General features: G+C 58.7%; 3 protein-coding genes and 1 long non-coding RNA gene across 11 annotated transcripts; 2 read left to right on the top strand and 2 right to left on the bottom strand.

The window, feature by feature from the left end:
* Positions 1-75: 75 nt before the first annotated feature.
* EXOC3L1 (exocyst complex component 3 like 1) lies at positions 76-5861 on the bottom strand. 2 transcript variants are annotated; one of them, XM_058279876.1, is made up of 14 exons: positions 5567-5861; positions 5247-5318; positions 4866-5041; positions 4562-4781; positions 3245-3857; positions 3050-3167; positions 2797-2922; positions 2171-2271; positions 1860-1970; positions 1075-1213; positions 831-953; positions 599-754; positions 386-510; positions 76-303 (listed from the first exon to the last, which is right to left on the bottom strand). In XM_058279876.1, the coding sequence occupies exons 1-14, from the start codon at positions 5658-5660 to the stop codon at positions 114-116; spliced, it is 2364 nt and encodes a 787-aa protein (XP_058135859.1). In that variant the 5' UTR covers positions 5661-5861; the 3' UTR covers positions 76-113. The 2 variants fall into 2 exon arrangements, with proteins under 2 accessions (XP_058135859.1, XP_058135860.1); XM_058279877.1 differs by lacking the exon at positions 5567-5861 and having other exon boundaries at positions 4866-5069; positions 5247-5319.
* Positions 5862-7769: 1908 nt separating this feature from the next.
* Positions 7770-14283, top strand: E2F4 (E2F transcription factor 4). Of its 4 annotated transcripts, none has more exons than XM_004460868.5 (10): positions 7770-7963; positions 8374-8483; positions 8632-8793; positions 9113-9156; positions 9879-9940; positions 10164-10458; positions 10993-11115; positions 12980-13027; positions 13222-13266; positions 13363-14283. In XM_004460868.5, exons 1-10 carry the CDS (start codon positions 7829-7831, stop codon positions 13476-13478), a joined length of 1140 nt encoding a protein of 379 aa, XP_004460925.1. In that variant the 5' UTR covers positions 7770-7828; the 3' UTR covers positions 13479-14283. The 4 variants fall into 4 exon arrangements, with proteins under 4 accessions (XP_004460925.1, XP_004460923.1, XP_004460926.1 ...); XM_004460866.5 differs by having other exon boundaries at positions 10924-11115; XM_004460869.5 differs by lacking the exon at positions 10993-11115.
* Positions 14189-16157, bottom strand: LOC131274315 (uncharacterized). The gene is made up of 2 exons (XR_009181538.2): positions 16023-16157; positions 14189-15914 (listed from the first exon to the last, which is right to left on the bottom strand). It is a non-coding gene; the product is annotated as an uncharacterized lncRNA (long non-coding RNA).
* On the top strand, positions 14649-18979 carry ELMO3 (engulfment and cell motility 3). Of its 4 annotated transcripts, none has more exons than XM_004460862.5 (20): positions 14649-14778; positions 14937-14977; positions 15059-15131; positions 15330-15380; positions 15542-15711; positions 15801-15900; positions 15999-16150; positions 16230-16308; positions 16418-16468; positions 16558-16680; positions 16777-16908; positions 17017-17118; positions 17210-17318; positions 17426-17562; positions 17638-17801; positions 17907-18019; positions 18108-18212; positions 18316-18398; positions 18484-18570; positions 18648-18979. In XM_004460862.5, exons 1-20 carry the CDS (start codon positions 14701-14703, stop codon positions 18858-18860), a joined length of 2163 nt encoding a protein of 720 aa, XP_004460919.1. In that variant the 5' UTR covers positions 14649-14700; the 3' UTR covers positions 18861-18979. The 4 variants fall into 4 exon arrangements, with proteins under 4 accessions (XP_004460919.1, XP_071065226.1, XP_012381563.1 ...); XM_071209125.1 differs by having other exon boundaries at positions 15056-15131; XM_012526109.4 differs by lacking the exon at positions 15330-15380.
* The last annotated feature ends 1972 nt before the right edge of the window (positions 18980-20951 follow it).

Genomic DNA, 20951 nt, shown 5'->3' with positions numbered 1-20951 from the left:
GAGGTGCGTGGACCCCTTAACCTTGGCGGGTGTTTTTACTTCATCCCCACCCGCCGACACACACAGACGCAGGCGCACGGGGGCCGTGGCTTTATTCCGCGAGCAGCCGGGCGTCAAGCGCAGGGCCCCGACGGGAGACAGGAGGACCGCGCGAGGGTCGGCGCGGGGACAAGGCTGAAGAGGGCACGGCGGCCGGCTCCGGGCGAGGGCGGCGGGCCGGCCTGCAGGGAGCTGAGTGCGGCCACGCGCTGCTCCCGGGACACGTCCCCGCGCAGGTCCAGGAGGGCGGAGATGTGCTCTTCGCTGCCGGGGGCACCACAGGAGCGCGTCAGCCCCGCCCCCTCCTGGGGTCCACCTCCCCCCCCCCCCCCCCCACGTCTCGCACCTCACGTCGGGAAACTGTTGCCGCAAGCCTGCCACCTCCAGGCCAAGCAGCGTGGGGTCGCGGAGGTTCAACAGCTCCCGCAAGGCGAGCAGCACCGGCGCGCACTGCTCGCTCTCCTCCAGGCCCTGCGCACGTCGGGGAAGGTCTCGCCCCAGCCCTCACCCAACCACTGACACCTTCACCCATCTACACCCCACACCCCCCAGCTCTCACCAAACCGAGAAAGAGCTCCTGCAGCTGGGCGGCATCCTGCCGCAGGCGCTCGGCCGCCCGGGCGCGCTCGTCGGCGTCGCGGCACACGAGGCGGCCTTGCATCAGCGCGCGGAGGTACTGCAGCACCACCGTGCGCTCCGCCTCGGCCAGCAGCAGCTGCGGGGAGGGTGATCAGGCCAGGCCAGGTCGCCTTGCCCACCGGCGCTCCACCCGCCCTCGCCCTCATCCACACCTGGACCGAAGGGCTTCGCACGCGCCAGAAATCCCGGCAGAAGTGCGCCGTCCGCTCGCACACACGGTCCAGCAACTCCGGGCTCGACAGCCACCGGCGCGAGGGCAGAGCCGCGAAGAGCGGCTGGAGGCGGGGAGGGGGCGGAGAGGGGGCTGGGGGGACGATCCAGACCCGGCATCCCCCGCGGAGACCCTCAGATGCTCCTGCATTTCCCCCTCCCACCCCCATCCCACCGAATCCTCACCTGGAGCTCCGCCAGCAGCGCCTCCAGCACCAGGCGACAGATTCTCCTCTGCAGCTCATCCAGGGCGCCCTCCAACATTGGTGCCAAGGCCCCTGGAGCCACCCCGTTGGGGTGCAGGATGGACAGTGAGGAGCTGGACCTACCAAAAATGAGGCTTCAGGACCAAGGCCAAGGCCCTCAGGGCCATCCGTGATCCGGCCAATCGGGCGCCACCTAGTGGTACATGTGTGCGGCGGGAGGAGGCGAGGGGCAGCTCCGCGCACTTCCGAAGGTCAGAGGCCTGGCCTGAGGCTGCGAGTCCGACAGCTAGACGGACACAGACCCCGGCCGGACCTGCTTCCTCATCCGCAGTGGAGGGAATTAAGCTCAGTCAGGAGGGAGTAAAAATCAACTTGTCTGCCTCCGCCAGACCCCGCTACCCGCCTCCCGCCCCCCCCCCCCCCACAAAGAGCAGCAAAACCCAGGACGGAGAAAATCTTTCTGCTTTGTTCCCCAGACATTACCTGGCACGGAGTCGCACCGTGAATAATTGATCACTACTTTGTGCCAGGCACAGTGGCAGGTACATCCTTTTAATAATCTCATGTGATTCTCAGAACATCCCATTGTTGCCCACATAGTACTAATGTGAAAACTGAGATTCAGAGAGATGAGGTAATGCCCCAGGTCCCAGCTATTAATTAGCAGGACACAACCTGAGGCTATGTGAGTTCCAAGTCCCTAATGGTCTCCTTTGGGCTGGGTACAGACAGAAAAAGTGGGCTTCTGTGTAAGCTTCTCGGTACCTGAGTGCTGTGTGGTGGTTGAGGGCGGCCAGCAGGCAGGACACGTAATGAGGGGCCACTGCTTCGCCCCTGAGGTGGTCTCGGGAGAATCGGATCAGAGCGTCACTGAAGCTGCAGTGGGCAGAGGTGGCTTCTGTATCTATGGTTACTCAGGCATCCCCATACCCCAGTCCCTGGCACTCCTGCCCCACCTCCAAGATAATCAAGGCCCGGGTTGAAGGAGCCCTTTCTCATTGGTGTCACTCACAGCCCCTTTGGGCTGCCCTGGGAGCAGGGTGGGGTGTTGGAAGTGGGTCAGTGCCTTGGCCAACCTCCTCAGGAATGTGCCCAGTTGTGACAATGCCATGCTGTGCACCCGCCGCTGCAGTGACTCATTGACTAGGCTGGTCACGCGGATGTTCTCATCCAGGATCTACAGGCAGGGAAGGACAGCCATCAACAAAACCCATAGCCCTGGGAAGCGGACTTGGCCCAGTGGATAGGGCGTCTGCCTGCCACATGGGAGGTCCGCGGTTCAAACCCCAGGCCTCCTTGACCCGTGTGGAGCTGGCTCATGTGCAGTGCTGATGCGCACAAGGAGTGCTGTGCCACACAGGGTGTCCCCCGCATAGGGGAGCCCCACGCGCAAGGAGTGTGCCCTTAAGGAGAGCCGCCCAGTGCGAAAGAAAGTGCAGCCTGCCCAAGAATGGCTCTACACACGGAGAGCTGACACAGCAAGATGATTCAACAAAAAGAAACACAGATTCCTGGTGCCGCTGATAAGGATAGAAGCGGTCACAGAAGAACACACAGTGAATGGACACAGAGCAGACAATGGGGGGCTGGGGGGAAGAGAAAAAAAATAAAAATAAATCTTAAAAACAAACACAAAAACCCATAGCCCTGCACTCCTCCCCTCCCCCCATGGGGGCTGCCCACCTGGCCCCTTCCGACCCACCTGAAGGACAATGCTTGGCATTGGAGAGAGGTAGAAGCCAGATGGGTCTGTGTCTGGCTCCTGCTCCCGGCCCCACTCAGCTACCTCCCCATCCAGTGCCTTCTGCAGCCACTGGGCCACACTTGCCTGGGGAGAGGGACAAGAATCAGCAAGATTAACAGGGCACTGACCATGCCAGAGACACGCAACTCTGCAGACAAGGCCCACAACTGAAGGGCAGAGCTGCTCTGGAGCCAAGCACCAAACCACTCACCTGGACTTTGGCCACAAATGTTGCCTCCAGCTGCTCCAGGTTCTCCAAGGTCAGCAGGGGCTCCAGCTGAGACACATCAGCCTCTGGCCCCAACTCCAGGCTCCCCATCATTTCCGGCCTGAAGATGGGTGGCTGGGTGTCACACTGAGCCCCCAGCCTCTGATCCACCCATCCCACTGCCCCCAGGGCACTGACCCCAGGTATACGTGCAGCACCCAATGCAGCAGGGTGAAGGCATCAGTGGCACCCAGCTCAGACCCTGCAAGGACTTGCTGCAGGCTGCGGCGCAGGCCTCTGTGCAGTGTGTTGGCCCACAGCTGGACCACCTTGTAGTGCGGTGGGCAGCAGGGTGCTATCAGTGCCTCAGCTGCGGCCAACTCAGCTGGCAGTGTCACCCTCAGAGCCTCCAGCCACTCTCCTAGGGCCCCTGGTTCAGGCGGCAGATGTGTCCCAAAGTGAGTCTGCTCCAGGCCTTCTTGCAGAGCCCGTAGACACCGCTGCCGCCAGTCCCGGGGCCCCTGCCCCAGGGTGGGTGTGCGCCTAGCCTCTACCTCGGCCACACGCACAGCAGCCACCAGCAGGGCTGGGTCCTCCCGTGCCAGCTGTCCTGCAGCGCCTGCAGCTGTCTCCACGGCCCGGCCCAGTGCCTCAGCCAGAGTGCCCAGACCTTCAAAATCTGGCAACTCCAGGCCCTCCAGATGTGCCCACGTCTCCTCTCTCAGCTGCTCCAGCTCCTGCAGGCTCACATATGCCTCCAGGAGCTGCTGGGAATCAATCAGGGTCTGCGTGTGGGCCATAGCAGCAGGCACTAAGGAAGGACGACAGGAGACAGCCTGGAGCTCTGCCTCACCACCTGTGCAGTGGGTGCCGCAGGGGACGATCAGACCTTGGGGCTGGGGTGATGTGTAAATACTAATCAGTAGGTGATTAGCCATTGGAAGGACACTGGTGAGCTCTTAGAAGAGGGGTTCTTAACCAGGGGTCCATGGACCCCTTCAGGGTGTCTATGAGCTTGAATTGAAAAGAAAAAATCAACTTGTTATCTTCATTTTCTCTGACCTCTAACTGAAATCTAGCATTTCCTTCACTTAGGAATATATGCAATAAATTATGGTAGCAGTCTGTGATTTCACCTGATTAGCAAAGAGGTGGTGGAACAAAAAAGGTTAAGAACCCCTGTCCTAGAGGCCTGGTGGGCCAGGTGTGGACCTTGAGCTGATGGAACACGAGGAAGTCAGGGAGAAGGGGTAACCATGCCAGTGGCTTTTCACCCACCCTCTTAGGAAAGGATTTCAGCCAGGGTGGCCACAGCCATTTCTCTGCGTGTCAGTCCTGACTCAGACATCCCACACTTAGGAAAGCCAGGAGGAATGGATTACATCCTGCTTCATATGCCATTTGAAGCCTCTGGGAGGTCCCTCATGTGTCCCTCCGTGTGATCCCCAGGCCCCTTGATTAGTGACGGGTGTTTACTGACTGACGGCTGGAGGACTGGAGCCCCAGCACACTCACCTGCCCGCAGCCGGGGCAGCAGCTGAGACAGGGCCTGCAGTTGCTTGTGTTGGGCAACCTGCTCCCGCAGGGGCACTAGGATCTGTGCAGTCTGGCCCATGTCCTGGAGCAACTCACGGGCCTGGCCCAGGGCTTCGTGGGCTCCCTGCATGGCCTCTAGAGCCTGTGCCAGCTGCCACACACCAACCTGCACGCCCTCCAGGTACGACTGCACCACCGACTGTGGGAGAAAGGCAGCCAGTGAGGCCTAGCCAACCCTGCAGCCGGTCCCCAGCAGTCCTGCTCCCCCAAACCCCCCTCCGACCTTGATGCGAGCTTCCAGGGAGCAGGTGCGTTGCACCTCCCGGCTGCGGTACTGGCCCAGCCTGGTCAACTGCTCCGGCCGGTAGAAGATGCCTGAGGCCCACTTGAGAGCGGCACCCCGGGCCAGCTGTTCCGCCCTCTCCTGCTCCGGCCACTCAGGCCCTGGGCAGGAAGAGCCTGCGCAGCTGCGTCAGTCCAGCAGGGCCTGCAGGAAATGGCTGCCGAACCTGCCCCCCTTCCTGCTCCTCAGCCTGTCCCCGAGGGCAGTCCACTCCTCTGGCTGCCCTGTGGAGCTCCAACCAGACCTGCCAAGGGAGGACCCAGCCCCACCATTCCCATCTTCCTTCCCCTCCTCCTCCCCCAGCCCACCCAGGCCTCATACCCGGTGGAAGTGCAGGCTGCATTACGTCCTTGGCAGAGTCCATGGCAGGCCCCAGAGGAGGAGCCGGAGGATCTGAGCAGCGGGGAGGCAAGGATCTGAGTTAGAGCGCACAGGGTGAATGCTCCTTGAGCTGCAGCCTAAGTCTAGGCTCCTCTGAGGAGGAGGGAGATTCTTACCCAGCCCCCTCAGGAAATGAGAGGGAGGCCTTACCTGCTGGAATTCTCGGCTTTGCCCCTGTAGTGAGGCAGGAGGGGCACAGGACGCCCGCAGGGCCCTGTTCCTGCTCTAAGTTGCAGAGGACAACTTGGTATGGAACTCACCAGGCTTGGCCAGGCACTCAGTTCCTCCTCCTCCGCAGCCAGCCTTGGCCTTGACAATGGCTCTCTCCCCCGATCTTGTGGCAGAGTCGCTCATTCTCGTCACTCCCTCCCAGGGCCTATATGACTCCAGCCCACTCTGGCCATGCGGTAGAATTCCTCTCCCCAGCGAAGCCTCTCTTCCACCTCTCAGCCCAGGAGCCCTCTCCTCCCTCCAAGGCCCCTCCCTTCCCAAGGCCACGCACAGAATGGAAGGAAGCTGAGTCTCTGTGCTTCATTCCCAACAGGAAAGAGCATCGGCGCTGTGGAATGGGGTGGGGAGGGCTGGGCGACACTTCCCTGAGAGTTGGGGGCTGGGGGATGTACTGGCGGCAGAGTCTTGTCCCAGGACTTCTTCGTGCTCAGGACATAGGTCATCCCTGCGGTGGGCGCAGGGTTTGCAGGTGTGGATGCAGACAAACATCACAGTATGAAAAGTTTGTTGATGGGAGGGCTCAGTGCCTCTGCAGAGCAGTGAAAGGCCATAGGCTGTTGTGAAGAGACTGTACGATGGGTGCTGGTGAGAGGGGGGTCAAAGGGCCATAAAGGAGCCGGTGCAGCTCAGTAGTGTGAGTGCCTGCTTCCCATATAAGAGGTCCTGGGTTCAATCCCCAATAATGTCAAAAAAAAAAAAAAAAAAAAAAAAAGCCATGAAAGCTGTGCCCAAGAGCTGGAGTCTTATCCTCAGAGCTATAGCGAGCCATGGAGGGACTACAGGGTAGTATTACGGTAGGGGGTGCTGTGGTGTCCCCAGCTGTGAGGGTTCACAGCTGCATTGCTCAGTCATTGTTCAGATACAAAGGCCCAGCCCCCTGCCTGTATTTGGAACATCTCTGAAGGGCCATCCCAGCTTCAAAGCTCTTAGTGGAATGGGCTGGGCCCTCTAATGTAACTGCATTACCGTTTAACTCCTTCGTGTGCCCAGTTTTACTACCTTTACTCCCTTACAAATGTGAACCCCTGATAAGCCACCTTCAGGTAAATCCAGGTCTGAAAGACTGTTTCTCAGAGAACTTGACCAGAAATAAACAATAATAAATAACAATGTTAAAAATAATGATACTAGAGGGAAGCGGACTTGGCCCAGTGGTTAGGGCGTCTGTCTACAACATGGGAGGTCCGCGGTTCAAACGCGGGGTGCCCCCCGCGTAGGAGAGCCCCCTGCGTAGGAGAGCCCCACGCGCAAGGAGTGTGCCCCGTAAGGAAAGCCGCCCAGCACGAAAGAAAGTGCAGCCTGCCCAAGAATGGCACTGCACACACGGAGAGCTGACGCAGCGAGATGATGCAACAAAAAGAGACTGACACAGAGAACAGACAACTGGGGGAGGGGAGGAGAGAAATTAAATAAATCTTTAAAAAAAAATAATGATGCTAGAAAACACATTATCCTTCCTACAAGCCAGCAACTGCTCTAAATGCTTTACATCCATTCACACACAGGCAAACATGTCTACATTGCCTGAAAAGGGGTTATTATCCCATGGCTGTGACTAGACCTAGTGTGGAGGCAAGAAAGAGTTGGGGTTTAGGGACAGAGAGGAAGTGGACAACTTAAATGTAGTTAGTGCTGGCTGTTAGGCAGGAAGTGAGAGACAGAAGTAGAGTGGGGATGCCTCTAGGTCAGGGGTTCTTAACAAGGGGTCTGTGAGCTTCAATTAAAATTAGAAAGAACATTCTTGTGGGGACGTATTTGTGCATGTATAATATATTTATTAAATAATACACAGCATAGTGTGGGCTTAGTAAGGGGTCGGTGGTTTTCACTTGACTAGTAAAGGAGTCCGTGGAACAAAAAAGTTTAAGAACCCCTGCTCTAGGAGGTTCAGGGGAACATGTTGGGTTCATCTGGCAGTGTGGGCTCCTCTCCGGAGATAAGGACTGGGACGGAGTTAGTGGTGTTGAGGCAGGTTGGCAAAAAAAGTTTGTCCGGTGGAATGCCCTTCTCTACTGCCGGGGCCATTCACTGACATCCCTCTAATCTTTCCCCACCAGGTCCTGTCTCTTCCGCGATTCCCGGTTTGTTTTCGTCCTCCTCGGCAGTTGGACCTTTCTGACGGTCCCCGGAGTTTTGCGGCGGTGCCCGGAGAGAGGAATTGCGCCGCGTTCCCTGAAAGGGCGGAAGCGGAAGCAGGGACGCCGGCGGCCGGGCGACCAGGAGCGGAAGCGGAAGTGGCGGCGGCGCCGGCCTGGCCTGGCCTGGCTGAGGGGAGGCGGCGGGCGGGTGCGATGGCGGAGGCCGGGCCGCAGGCGCCGCCGCCCCCAGGCACTCCAAGCCGGCACGAGAAGAGCTTGGGACTTCTCACCACCAAGTTCGTGTCGCTTTTGCAGGAGGCCAAGGACGGCGTGCTTGACCTCAAGCTGGTGCGGCCCGGGCTAAGGGGACGACAGGGGGAGTTGAATCAGGCCTGGGCCGGGAGCGGGAACCCCCGGGGCGGCCCCACTGCGTCTTCAGAAAGCAGGCCGCCATTAGTGTGCTTTCTCATAGGAGGACGAGCGGAGCCTGTTTCATTCATTCCGCAAAGAGCATTGAGTGCTAGCTATGTGCCAGGCGTGGGGCTGCAGGTGCTCACCCTCGTGGCCCGATCGGTGGTCCCAAGCTGCTGTAGTGCCTGAGTGGAGGTTTGGGACTCAGACCACTGCACATAAGGTCTCAGGGCAGCTGGGGCCTGCTGACCTGACAGGTGCCATGGGAGTTTTTATGTAGTGGATAGGTGGCAGGGAGTACATTAGGGAATGGGGCTGACCAGCTTCCTCTCTCTTCTGTCTGCCAGGCAGCTGACACCCTAGCTGTGCGCCAGAAGCGAAGGATTTATGATATTACCAATGTGCTGGAAGGTATCGGGCTGATTGAGAAAAAATCCAAGAACAGCATCCAGTGGAAGTGAGTGGGGATCTCTAGGAGGGCAGTAGGGTTTCTTACCCAGAAGTGTCAGAGGTGTTGGGTGAGGGAGGGTGTATACAGGAGAGAGCAGGGTTCATGGGACCCAGAGTCGCTGGCAACTCCTCTCAGCCCCACTCCCTGGGCTCAGAGGTGTGGGGCCTGGCTGCAATACCCGGGAGATTGCTGACAAGCTGATTGAGCTCAAGGCAGAGATCGAGGAGCTGCAGCAGCGGGAGCAAGAACTGGACCAGCACAAGGTGTGGGTACAGCAGAGCATCAGGAACGTCACAGAGGATGTGCAGAACAGCTGATATCCTGCTGGCAGTCAATGCTTCGGGGGCGTGGGTGAGGGGCCCTGTGGTTCAAATGGGTTTGCTCTGTAGTACCCTGGGCTATGTTTCTCTTGGGAGGATGGTCCTGCAACTTCTGACTGGGTCCCCACCTTGGGCTCCTTCCTCAGAGTCCCTCCCTCCAGTTTTCGCCTGTGATCCCTTTCCTTGTGAACCTCAGATCCCAGGAGTTTTTCTGAGGGTTTATATGTCAGACCTTCTAAAGAGCTGGTTCCTCTCTTTGGTCTGCCATCTGTCACCATAGGCAGGGGCATCCGCTGTTTTCCTTAACCCCCACACCTTGGCCTACGTGACTCATGAGGACATCTGCAGATGCTTTGCTGGTGAGCAGAGCCTGGGTAGGGGGAAAAGGGGGTGGGCCTGGGCTGAGCCACAGCCCTGAGCATTGGGTTCAATGCCCAAGGAAGGTTCCATCTCTTAGGAGGGTTTCTGGGGCCTGGCCAAAGAGGAACGAGGCATGGGTAAGTCCTGGGTTAGAGGGGCCATTGGGACCCTCTGGAGGCAACTATACTGAGAGAACATAAGGTTTCTGGGCCAGGTCCCTGCATCTGCCCCCACCTACACCATTACCTGGGCTTGACCTCTCAGGCAGGACAGAGGCGCAAGGAAGAGAGAGAGCGTGACACATGTTTGCATGTGTTTGCACGTTTGCAGTGGTGCCCACTTCCAACCTATAGTTTAATTGAATTTTGGGTACAGGAGGTGTTCCTCCTCTGCCTTGCATGCCCTAGGTTGTTCCTGGGGAAGGGATGTTGACATTAGTCAGAACACCTATACTTGGGGAGCAGCCCCATCAATGGATCAGTTAGGTACCCATGGCCAGCAATCTTTCGCTCCATGTATATGAACCCAGATTTCCTAGTTACTTACCACTGGGCTCTTAGGAAGAGAAAAGCTTTAGTTTCCTGCCCCATCCACTCTAGGGGATGGATAAGACCTACTGTGTAGCTCCTCAGAGACTATCATCTGCTGCAAAGGGGCAGGAACCCTCCTTCCAGCTGAGGTTGAGTCCATGGGCTCTGACCTATCCTCCCTGTCATTCTAGGAGACACACTTCTGGCCATCCGGGCCCCATCGGGCACCAGCCTAGAGGTGCCCATCCCAGAGGTGGGTGCTCAGCTCAGGCGGGTGGGGATGTCTCAGGGCGGGTACTGGCTGTGGAGCCTGATAAGTCCCGGGTGGGGCAGGTAGAGGGAGGTCTGGGGTTTGGGATTATCTAGGAAGATGGGCAGCCTGGGGTGGGAGATGACACTATGGCCTTGGTCCAGGGTCAGGCAGGAGCCAAGTTTGGTCCCAATACCTGTCTGTCATCTCCACCTCCCACCTCCAGGGTCTCAATGGGCAGAAGAAGTACCAGATTCACTTGAAGAGTGTGAGTGGCCCCATCGAGGTGCTGCTGGTGAACAAGGAGGCATGGAGCTCACCCCCTGTCGCGGTGCCAGTGCCACCACCCGAAGATCTGCTCCAGGGCCCACCTGCTATCTCTGCCCCTCCTCCTCTGCCCAAGCCTGCCCTGGCCCAGCCCCAGGAAGCCTCACGCCCAAGCAGTCCCCAGCTGACCACCCCTACCCCTGTCCCCGGCCCTGAGGCCCATGGGGTGGCTGGCCCAGCAGCTGAGAGCACAGGTGAGCCATGATTGGTGAGGGTTTTATCCTAGGGCCCAAGAAGTGGTACCTCGTATTGTGGAATGCCATACTGAGAGCTGGAAGGGACCCTGTGGGGGTTGGCCTTTTCTTGGTCCCTACTTGCTCTCCCCTTGCTATGGCAGTGGACAAACCGTTTTTAACAGAGAAGCTCTGGTTGTTTGTTGGGGCATTCATGGTGGCAGGTCCCCCCAGATCCACCTGTGCCTCACTTTCTCTGGCGGCCCTTCTTGTAGTATGGCCACAGCAGCCATGTCACTCATGACTTCCCTTCTGCAGGCCTCATGTCCCTGCTTCCTTCAGTGACACCTGTCTGGGTTACCTCTTCTGGGTGCCTGACAGTGCCTAACTCCTTGGGCCTGGGATCCAGGGCTTTGGTCATCATTCTGGCTTTGGGTTCTAGCACCCCCAGATACTAGTGACTGGTTTGGGGGGATGTGGTTACAGTGAGTGGAGGCTGTGGAACCGATAGCAAGGACAGTGGTGAGCTCAGCTCACTCCCACTGGGCCCGACAGCCCTGGACACCCGGCCACTGCAGTCTTCTGCCTTGCTGGATGGCAGCAGCAGCAGCAATAGCAGTTCCTCTGGACCCAACCCTTCTACCTCCTTTGAGCCTATCAAAATGGACCCCACAGGTGGTGAGTACCTGCCCACTGAAGGGCAGGGAGAGCCTAGGCTCAGCCCAAGCCTAAGTCAGTGACAGAATTGGGAATCCAGTTTGCCTCCTCAACCAGAACCTGCCAGCCCAAGGGCCCCAGCCCCCCTGCCATCAACCCCTGCCTTGAGACCAGAGTTCTGTGCCAGCCAGACTGAGGAGCCTGGCCTCTGGGTCAGCTCTGGGTGCCCCTTTTGCCCCCGATTTGGGTTCACACAGGGCTCCCTGGCCCTCTCAAGCCCTGCCTGCCACCCCTGGGACTTAGGTTTCAGGAAGGTGCAAGCATTTTCCTGGGGAGGGAGCTTGGTATGGCCCTCGGGCTCCCAAGTTGGCAGCCACCCTCCTGCAGAAGATGTCAGCTGTCTGCTGTCTCTTCTCCCTCATGTGTCTTCCAGTCTTGCTTCTTCCAGCGCTTGTTCTTACTCCACAAGCATCACTATCTCTCTCTCCTGACCAAATGACACTTTCTCCTTTTTTTTTTTTGTATTTTTCATATTCTTTTTTTTTTTTGTTTTTTTTTTTTTGACACTTCTCCTTTGTGTCCCTCTCTCACACCTTCCCTGTCTCCTCTTTATCTGGACTCCTTGAAAAAGTAATCTCGGCTCCCCTCCATGTCTTTGTCCCCTGGTCACCTTTTGGTTGCAGCAGTCAGGACACTGTACCCCTTTCCCCCAGAGAGCTCCACAAGTGCTGCTGAAGACCTGGCCTCCAAATCCGGCAGGTCTGGGGTGTTTGTTTTGGTGCCCTCTTCCTCCCTGTGGCCGCTTTTTCCTGCTTTGGCTTTCCTGATGCTATCTCTTGTTTCTTCTGCCTCACTGGTTTCTCCTTGGCCTCTCCCTGATGCTCCCGTAAACATGGGTGTTTCCCAGGGTTCTGTCCGTTCCATACCTTGGGAGGGCCCCAGCTCTGGGTAGATGAATCTCCACCCTCCTTCTACCCTAGATCTTTTGCCTGAGCTCTGGATCTCTGTGTCTACCTTGCCTGCCTCCCTATGCACATTCAGGGGGTACTTCATGTCTCCTCAGTTCACTTGACATCATTTTGAAACCTGCTTTTCTCCCTCTGTGTGTAGCTTACTGTTGGCCCTTGGGTATCACTCCATTTCCTTTCCGCTCCCTCCTCCCCCTGCTCCCCACCCCATCTCAGCTAAGTGAATTTCTATCCCAGACATCTCCTGCCACCCTGCCTGCATCCTCAACGCCTAGGATCGGTCCCGACCACTTGGAGCCCAGATACTTCATCCTCCTCCTTTTGACCCCAACTGACAGAGGGTTCTTTCTGAAACACAAGCCTGACTGTGACACTACCCTGTTTACAAAAGTACCTGTAATGGCTCCCTGAGGCCTGCTGGATAAAATCAGAGCTCCTACAGCTGGCATATGAAGCCCCTCACAATCCGGCTCCAGCCCTGCTCTCCAGCTTCACCTTCCTTTGCTTTCCTTATGTGCCCTCCCCATCAGACCCTTGTAGCGGAGTCATCACCCAGTAGCACTAGCTCCTGTGAAAGTATCTGCCTTCCCGTCTACTAGGTGACCCGATGCTGGGCGGGGTCTCTGAGGCTGGCATGTGGCAGGTGCTCAGCAAGTGTGGGGTGGATGCTGAGCCCAGAAAGGGGTGTGGGTCTGCTGCCCTTCTGCAGCATTGCTGTGTGAGGCTGGCTGTGCTCTGCACCTGTGATGGGCCTTTGGCACTCTGGGCTCAGCAGGGAGGAAGTTGGGTACTGCAGGGGAGACCAACTAACAGTGGCAACTTGGCTTAGGGCAGGCCCAGAGTGGATATAGGATCTAAGAAATGCGGGGGTTGGAGTGGGCCTCTCTGCCCTTGCGCATGGCTTTCTTTTCTTTCAGTTCTGGAACTCCCCAAAGAGTTGTCAGAAATCTTCGATCCCACACGAGGTAGGGCATTTTTCCCTGGGCTGGGGCTGAGGGCCACAGCTCATTGGGTCCTCTGGCCCTTTTCTTGCAGACCTTAAGGCTATGCATATACCTGGGGCAAAGAGTAAAGCTCCTGATGGGAGTGGGGTCTCCTTTATGGGCTTTGGTGGTTGGAGAGGCAGAAGCCAGAATGTAATTGAGCTCTCCTTCCCCAGAGTGCATGAGCTCGGAGCTGCTGGAGGAACTGATGTCCTCAGAAGGTGGGTGGCTCAGGAAGGCGGGGGTTGGTATGGGCAGGGGTTGAGTGGCAAATGGGCAAGGCGTTGGCCCAGGCCTCAGCCTTGTGCTCTCTGCAGTGTTTGCCCCCCTCCTCCGTCTCTCTCCACCCCCTGGAGACCACGATTACATCTACAATCTGGACGAGAGTGAAGGTGTCTGTGACCTCTTTGATGTGCCTGTTCTCAACCTCTGACTGACGGGGACATGCCTCGTGTGGCTGTGACACAGACTGTCTGGCCTGGGGGCTGCCTGGGGATCTGCCTCCACCCCACCCTGAGCACCACCGACTCCTGGCTTCCTCAGCCTTCCCTCACTGCACAGTGCTGGCCATGACTCCCACTCCTGCACCTGCACCTGCACTGTGCTGGGAGAGCAGGGGAAAGGGGCTCAGCCCCCTCCACCATGGAGCCAAAGTGTTTGCCTCACCTCTTCCGGGGCCTTCCCCCACCTCGTGCCCTCCCAGAGCTCAGGCTTGGCTGCCACCCAGTGGCACAGAACTGAGGAATCACCTTTGCCCCCACAAGGGCAGTTTGTCCAGCCCACTCCCTGTCCCCTGCCAGTCCCCTGCCACCCCTTGCCCTAGCCCCAAGGAGGAGAGTCGGTTAGAGCTGGGTGCTTGCCAGCACTACCTAATAACCTCCTTTGCTGCTGCCCACTCCCTGACCCTCCAGCTCCTCCTGGCCCTCTAGTGCCCCCTTCTGTTCAGCCCTGAAGCCCTGAGAACCTATTGGGGGTGTTTGGGTGCTAACTGGAAGGAGCAGAGGTCTCAAGCTAGGAATCTGGGTGAGTCAGTCCCCAGAGGATTACCCCAGCCTCCTGCTGCCCCATCACCCTCCTTGTTTATTCATTTACCCTGTTAGAGCCATTTGCAGAGATTTAGAGAGATTTACAGTAACGAATGGATTCCTATATAAAGATTATTTTTATACTTTTTGCAGCAAAAGGAAATTGTAATATTTGTACAGTGTCCAAGTGAATAAAGACCGTGCCTAAGGCTATCTGATCTGGTTCTTTCAGGGGTCCCCTCCGTGGGACTCTGCTGGTGAGGCTGGGTGGGTCACCTTGCGAGAGCAAGAACAGGCTCTGAAGCAGGAGGTGTGGCGGCCGCCGGCAGCCCGCCCTAGGCCCCTCCACCTGCCGCACCTCGGGGCGGGGCAGGCTGCCTGGCTGAGCGGGGCGGGCACCAGCCTACGCTCCTCCACCCTCCTCCACCCTTCGGACTCAAACCCGGAACTGGCCTCTGCTCCAGTGGGAAGGCCGCTGCGCCCGGTCTGGAGTGGGAGCCTGGGCGTGAGTGCGGGCCACGAGGTGCACGTTGGGACATCATTGTCCCAAAGTGCCCCAGACCAGGTGCGCCCTTGGCTGGAAGGTGCGGGGTCTGTGGGAAGTGCAGTCGCCGGCGGCCTGGGTGGACCATGGCTCCCTCGCGCAACGTGGTGAAGATCGCTGTCCAGATGCGTGACGCCATCCCGCAGCTCATCCAGCTGGACCAGGTCACTCAGCCTGCCCCACCGTCCACCTTTAGGGTCGCCTCCCCGCGACCCCTGTCCCCTGTGGTCCTTTCCCCTCGGAGCCCAGCCCACCCCAGCCTCCAGGTTCCTCCCCCACCCCTCCCCCCTGCCAGCCTCTCCAGTGTCTGCTCCTCTTGCAGGCGAAGCCGCTGGCCGCTGTGCTGAAAGAGGTTTGCGACGGGTGAGTGGGGGTTGGCCAGGGGAGGGAGGGGACAAGGGAGGGGCGCCTCTACCTGCCTTGCTAAGCCTCGGTGCCCAGCAGATGGAGCCTGACTTACCCAGAGCGCTATGCCCTGCAGTTTGCCGAGGGGCACAAGAGATACATCACTGAGAACGTGAGTCCCCCACTGGCACCCCACTCACTCCAGACACAACCCCCCTGTCCAGAGTGACCTGCCTATGACCCCCTCTCACCCACCAGGCCCCGAATCCTCAAGATGCTTCACCCCACAATCTGGAATGGGATCTGGCTGGCCCCAAATCCTCCCTCACTAATACCTCCGTGACTCCTGTTTCCTCTCTGTCTTCTCTAGAACCGAACGGAGATCAAGAATGGCAGCATCCTGTGCCTCAGCCCAGCCCCAGTAATGACCCTCCTGCCCCAACGTCTCACTCCCTGCCCCTCTGCTGAACCCTTCTGCCCTGGCCTCAGCCCAGCTCAGCAGTGCCCCATCTAGTGGGCACTGCAGTCCCCACACCTCCTTACCTGGGCCCAGCCTTCTCACCTCTGTTTCTACCCTGCCAGGACCTTGAGGCTGAGCGGTTGCTGGGTGGGCTGCAGAGCGGGAGTCATGAAAGGCGCCGGGAGGCCCTGCAGCAACTTGTCCCGCTGGCCCCAGACCTGACCTTTGCCCAGGAGGTCATCAGCCGTGATGGGCTTCAGAGGCTAGGTGCCATCATTGAGGATGGGGACGAGTGAGCACAGGGCTGCGGTGGGCCAGGGGATGTGGTGGGACATGGGGGTCCTGATCTGGTCCCGCTCAGCCCCTGATTTCCTCACCCAGTCGAGGGGAGGTGTTGGCCCTCGGGTTGCAGGCCTTCTTGGAGCTCATGGAGCACGGCGTGGTGTCCTGGGAGACGCTCAGCATCCCCTTTGTCAGAAAAGTAGGTAGGCTTTTCTATGGGCAGAGGGTGGGGGTGGTGTCAGGATTTAGCCCTCCATGGTGGTAGTGGCAGGTGACAACCCTCCACCCCTCTTATAGGTGGTAAGCTATGTGAACATGAACCTGATGGATGCATCTGTGCAGCCCCTGGCCCTCGGGCTGCTGGAGAGCGTGGCCTTGAGCAGCCCTGCCCTAGGCCAGCTGGTCAAAAGCGAGGTGCCGCTGGACAGGCTGCTGGTACACCTACAAGTGTAAGCATCTGGGAGGGGAGCTGATTGGGGGAGCTGGGCCAGACCCTGGATAACTGGCTGAGTCCTCTTCTTACCACAGGATGAACCAGCAGCTGCAAACCAAGGCCATGGCACTGCTGACAGCCTTGCTGCAAGGGGCCAGGCCTGCAGAGCGTAAGGTGAGTGTACCACGGCTGGATAGGGTGGGTACTGTGCCCATCTCAGACCTGTAAGGTGGGTGCTGATGGTGGGGTTAAATCATCTGAGCCCCCTTCCTACCCACCTCAGCACATGCTTGACTACCTATGGCAGAGAAACTTCCGCCAGTTCATCTATAAGGTAGGAAGGACTGGGCCAGGGACATGCCTTCCCGTGCCTCCTCACCCATCCCCTTGCCATACTCATACCCAGGGACTGTCTGTCCATAGAACATCATCCATAGTGCAGCACCACTGGGCGACGAGATGGCTCATCACTTGTATGTACTGCAGGCCCTGACGCTGGGGCTGCTGGAGCCACGCATGCGGATGCCACTGGACCCCTACAGCCAGGTGTCGGGGGGGCGGGCGGGGCCATGAGGCTGGGGGGGCTTGGAACTTGGCCTGGAATCTACAGTCTTGACCCCCTCCCATACACACTGCCCCCAGGAACAGCGAGACCAGCTGCAGGCCCTGCGCCAGGCAGCCTTTGAGTCAGAGGGAGAGCCCCTGGGCACCGGGCTGAGCGCTGATCGCCGCCGGTCCCTCTGTGCCCGTGAGTTCCGCCAATTGGGCTTCTCGGTGAGTGAGTCCTCTTTACCTCCCGAGCCTCACTGCCTCCCAGGGCTATCGTCGTTTCCAGAGGGCTGGGTCCCTTTCTGAGCTGCTCTTTTACCCTCCATCTCCCAGAACAGCAACCCGGCACAGGACCTAGAGCGCGTGCCCCCTGGCCTGCTGGCCCTGGACAACATGCTCTACTTCTCCAGGCACGCGCCCAGCGCTTACAGCCGAGTCAGTGATGGGGCGGGGTGGGGTGGGGCTGGGGTCCTACCTAGGCAGGGTCCCCACAGGCTGAGCTGTGACTCCCTGCCCCCTTCCCCAGTTTGTGTTGGAGAACAGCAGCCGTGAGGACAAGCATGAGTGCCCCTTTGCCCGGAGCAGCATCCAGCTGACGGTGCTGCTGTGTGAGCTGCTGCACATCGGGGAGCCCTGTGAGCAGGCCTGGGCGTGGCGGGTCCGGGAACAGGGGGCGGAAGGGCAGAGAGGGCCAGGGGCTGCACACACTTCTCCCTGAGCCCCTCCTGCCCCCCCGCTCCAGGCTCCGAGACTGCCCAGGACTTTTCACCCATGTTCTTTGGCCAAGACCAGAGCTTCCATGAGCTCTTCTGTGTGGGCATCCAGCTGCTGAATAAGACCTGGAAGGAGATGCGGGCCACGCAGGAGGACTTTGACAAGGTGGGTGCGGTGGAAGCTGGGGGCCCAGGGAAGGCGCCTGGAGCTCAGGCCAAGCTGAGCATGGGGTGGCCCCAGGTCATGCAGGTGGTGCGGGAGCAGCTGGCTCGCACGCTGGCCCTGAAGCCCACCTCCCTGGAGCTCTTCCGAACCAAGGTGAACGCGCTCACCTACGGGGAGGTGCTGCGGCTGCGGCAGACAGAGCGGCTGCATCAGGAGGGCACGCTGGCTCCTCCCATACTGTGAGTTGGGGGCTGGTTCCCCAGTCCTGGCCCCCACCCTCCCTGGTGCCCCTTGGGCCCTGTCCCAGGTCAGTCCTGGTCAGCAAATCCCCCCCTTCACCTCAGGGAGCTGCGGGAGAAGCTGAAGCCAGAGCTCCTGGGTCTGATCCGCCAGCAGCGCTTGCTCCGCCTCTGCGAGGGGACACTCTTCCGCAAGATCAGCAGCCGGCGGCGCCAGGGTCTCTGGGACAGAGGAGGGTTGGAGGGCAGCTGCATTAGGGGCCAGGGACCCTCTCATCATTCCTTCCTTCCCCTTTTTCCCCACAGACAAGCTGTGGTTTTGCTGCTTGTCCCCCAACCACAAGGTGCTGCAATATGGAGATGTGGAGGAGGGCGCAGGTCCGCCAGCCCCCGAGAGCCTGGCCGAGCAGCGTGAGGAGGGCAGGGACAGGGATCAGACACCCGCTGTCCCCAGAACGCCCCCTTCCCTGAGGCCAGCTGGGGCCCTGTGGTCAGCCAACCCTTCTTTCTGCAGTCCCTGTGGGCGACATCAAGGCACTACTGACAGGCAGGGACTGCCCCCATGTGCGGGAGAAGGGTTCTGGGAAGCAGAACAAGGTGAGTGCTGTGGGGAGCTAGGGGCTTGCTCCTGCCAGCCTCTGCCCACCCTGTACCCTCAGACTCCTGCTCCCTTGTGTCCCAGGACCTCTGTGAGTTAGCTTTCTCAATCTGCTATGACCGCGGGGAGGAGGAGGCCTACCTCAACTTCATTGCTCCCTCCAAGCAGGAGGTGAGTGTCTGGGCCAGGTGGGGTGGATGGGCAGGGGGACAGATAGACAGGTCCTCAAGGGGCTGACCCTGTCCCAGTTCCACCTGTGGACAGATGGGCTGAGTGCCCTGCTGGGCAGCCCCATGGGCAGTGAGCAGACTCGGCTGGACCTCGAGCAGCTGCTGACCATGGAGACCAAGCTGCGGCTGTTGGAGCTGGAGAACGTGCCCATCCCTGAGCGGCCGCCCCCTGTGCCTCCACCCCCCACCAACTTTAACTTCTGCTACGATTGCACCATCACCGAACCTTGACAGTGAGGTTGGCCACAGGCCACAGCTGCTGCCACAGAGATGGAGGGTGGAGGGTGGAGAAGCACAGACAACCCTGACCTGCAGAGACTGCAGCAGAAATAAAGTCAGCTTGGCTCCTGGATGTGTATCAAGACAGCTCTGAATCTGTGGGCCAAGCCTGCCTCAGTGACAGCCAGTCTTCCCCTTCTGCCTTCAAACTGAACTGGGGAAGGAAGTGGGGCATGAGGCCATAGCCAGAGGGCCACAGCTTGGGGTCACAACCTGGCAGCTACAGGTGAGGGGCTGCTGTTCTAAAGAAGTGTTGGGACAAGAGGAACCTTCAGCTGCCCTCAGTGCAGGGGCTGCCCTCCAGTTCAGGAGGAATGGCGGGGCGGGAGGCACTGCCCCAAATGGACACCTTCCTGACAGTCTGAGCTCTGGCCTCAACCCTGCCTGGTGCTGTCCTGAGTCCTTTGTGGGTCTTGAGGAGGCCATCTGGTGAGAGGCGTGATGGGAGAGACAGAAGCTGAGCCAGTTCTGTGCTGGAGGCAAATCTCAAGAAAGGCCTCTGGGGAGCTATTGTGGCTCAGTGGTTGAGCACTGGCTTCCCATATATGACGTCCTGGATTCAATCCCTGGCTCCAGTACTGCAAAAAAAAAAAGGCCTCTGCAGGCTGGTGGGAGGCTATGGGCTGACAGTGACAAGAGGGAATTCAGTGCCAGATTCCCTGCATTCTGATCAAAACCCATTGCAGGAGCATGGCTCGGGTGGAGGCCACAGCAGGCCAGAGCCCCTGCCTCTGACATGAGGGACAGAGCAGCTAGGGGTACTGGCCCAGTGGAGGCCCGGCTCAGCGGCCACGGTCACTGATCCCATGCCTCTTAAGCCAGCTGGTGGGAGCCCACAGGGCAGGCTGCAGGGTGCCACCACCTCTAAGTTCCTTCTCCATGCTTCTCTGCCTCTTTCCCAATGTCTCCTCAAGTAACCCTTGACAGTGTTAAATGTCAACATACTATCTTGAAAACTGCTAAAATAGCACCTTCTTTGGACAGTGTCTTGGGAGAGCACTTGTTCCCCCATCCCAGCTATGCTTCTCTCCAGTCAGGCCCCCAGACCAGACCTTCTCCCTCAAGCATCCAGGGTCCAACACGCACATGCCTGGGTTTGAAGACTTGCCACCACAGCTGGAGTAGCCTGTTACTGTGTTCAAGGTGGAACAGGGTGGGGTGGATCCCACACACAGCTGGTCTCCCAACCCTGTCAATTCTTCCTTCTCAGTGTCTCCATTCCCTTGTTCAGACTACCATCATCTTGGCAAAAACCTGATTTCCTCCCGTCTTACCCTCTCTAGTTCTCTCAATACCCGCTGCCCCTACTATTTTCTCAAACATCAGTATGATCTGATTACACAGACCACCCCCATCCTTTATTCTTGTTATCTCCCCGGTGTCCACAGAATAAGTCATGATTACCATGATTGAGCACTGAGGTGAGCTAGCTGGGTTGAGGACATTTTGGAGTGCAGCTTCTCCAGCAGGGTGCCTGTGGTTCTTAGTACTTGGTTCCAGTTGGCATCCTGCCCATCCCCCACCAGCGCAGTTCTGGCCTGCCTCTGTGCATCCATCCCCACGGCCCTTTCTGCCTGTTTGTCACTGCCTCAATTCTTTCCTTGGGCTGCTAGCCTTAAAGCCTATTTCTTCCTGCTCCCATGGGCCACTGCCCCGGTGCCTGTTTCTCATGCCCTGCACACTGGACTGCCTACTGCCTATTGGCTTACTGACCTTCCTTGCTGGCCCGGGAGCTGGGAGAGCTCTGCATCCTCTGGGTCCCCACTTAAAGCACAGCACCCGTGGGCACTCAGAGAGCTCCGGCTAGCTGCCCTTAGAACTGATGAACGGATAGAGGGACAAAGTGTGATGGCTGCAGAGAGGGCCAGAAGGACGGACTCCTCAGAGCTGCTGTTGAAGTCACTGGCACTGTTGAGAAGGTTGAACTAGATGACCTCTAATGCCTTTTCTATGCAGAAATGCTGTCCTCTTTCTTCATCCCTTTTTTTTTTTTGGAAGACAGCCTCACTGACACAGTATCATCCATCAGTATGCTCCTGGGGT

The sequence above is a fragment of the Dasypus novemcinctus genome, chromosome 18 (genome assembly GCF_030445035.2).
Source record: "Dasypus novemcinctus isolate mDasNov1 chromosome 18, mDasNov1.1.hap2, whole genome shotgun sequence".
NCBI lineage: Eukaryota > Metazoa > Chordata > Mammalia > Cingulata > Dasypodidae > Dasypus > Dasypus novemcinctus.
This window is presented reverse-complemented; position numbering and strand designations above follow the sequence as displayed.

Bases quoted from the DNA above. Each gene is read 5' to 3' on its own strand.
- EXOC3L1 (XM_058279876.1), bottom strand. From the start codon at position 5,660: ATGAGCGACTCTGCCACAAGATCGGGGGAGAGAGCCATTGTCAAGGCC. The intron at 954-1,074 runs GTGAGGATTCGG...CCCCGCCTCCAG, and splicing joins CGCTGCTGGCGGAGCTCCAG to CCGCTCTTCGCGGCTCTGCC. The intron at 304-385 runs GTGCGAGACGTG...TGCCCCCGGCAG, and splicing joins CAACAGTTTCCCGACGTGAG to CGAAGAGCACATCTCCGCCC.
- E2F4 (XM_004460866.5), top strand. From the start codon at position 7,829: ATGGCGGAGGCCGGGCCGCAGGCGCCGCCGCCCCCAGGCACTCCAAGC. The intron at 7,964-8,373 runs GTGCGGCCCGGG...TCTGTCTGCCAG, and splicing joins GCGTGCTTGACCTCAAGCTG to GCAGCTGACACCCTAGCTGT. The intron at 9,157-9,878 runs GTGAGCAGAGCC...CTGTCATTCTAG, and splicing joins CATCTGCAGATGCTTTGCTG to GAGACACACTTCTGGCCATC.
- ELMO3 (XM_071209125.1), top strand. From the start codon at position 14,701: ATGGCTCCCTCGCGCAACGTGGTGAAGATCGCTGTCCAGATGCGTGAC. The intron at 17,319-17,425 runs GTGAGCAGGCCT...CCCCCGCTCCAG, and splicing joins GCTGCACATCGGGGAGCCCT to GCTCCGAGACTGCCCAGGAC. The intron at 18,020-18,107 runs GTCTCTGGGACA...TTTTCCCCACAG, and splicing joins CAGCAGCCGGCGGCGCCAGG to ACAAGCTGTGGTTTTGCTGC.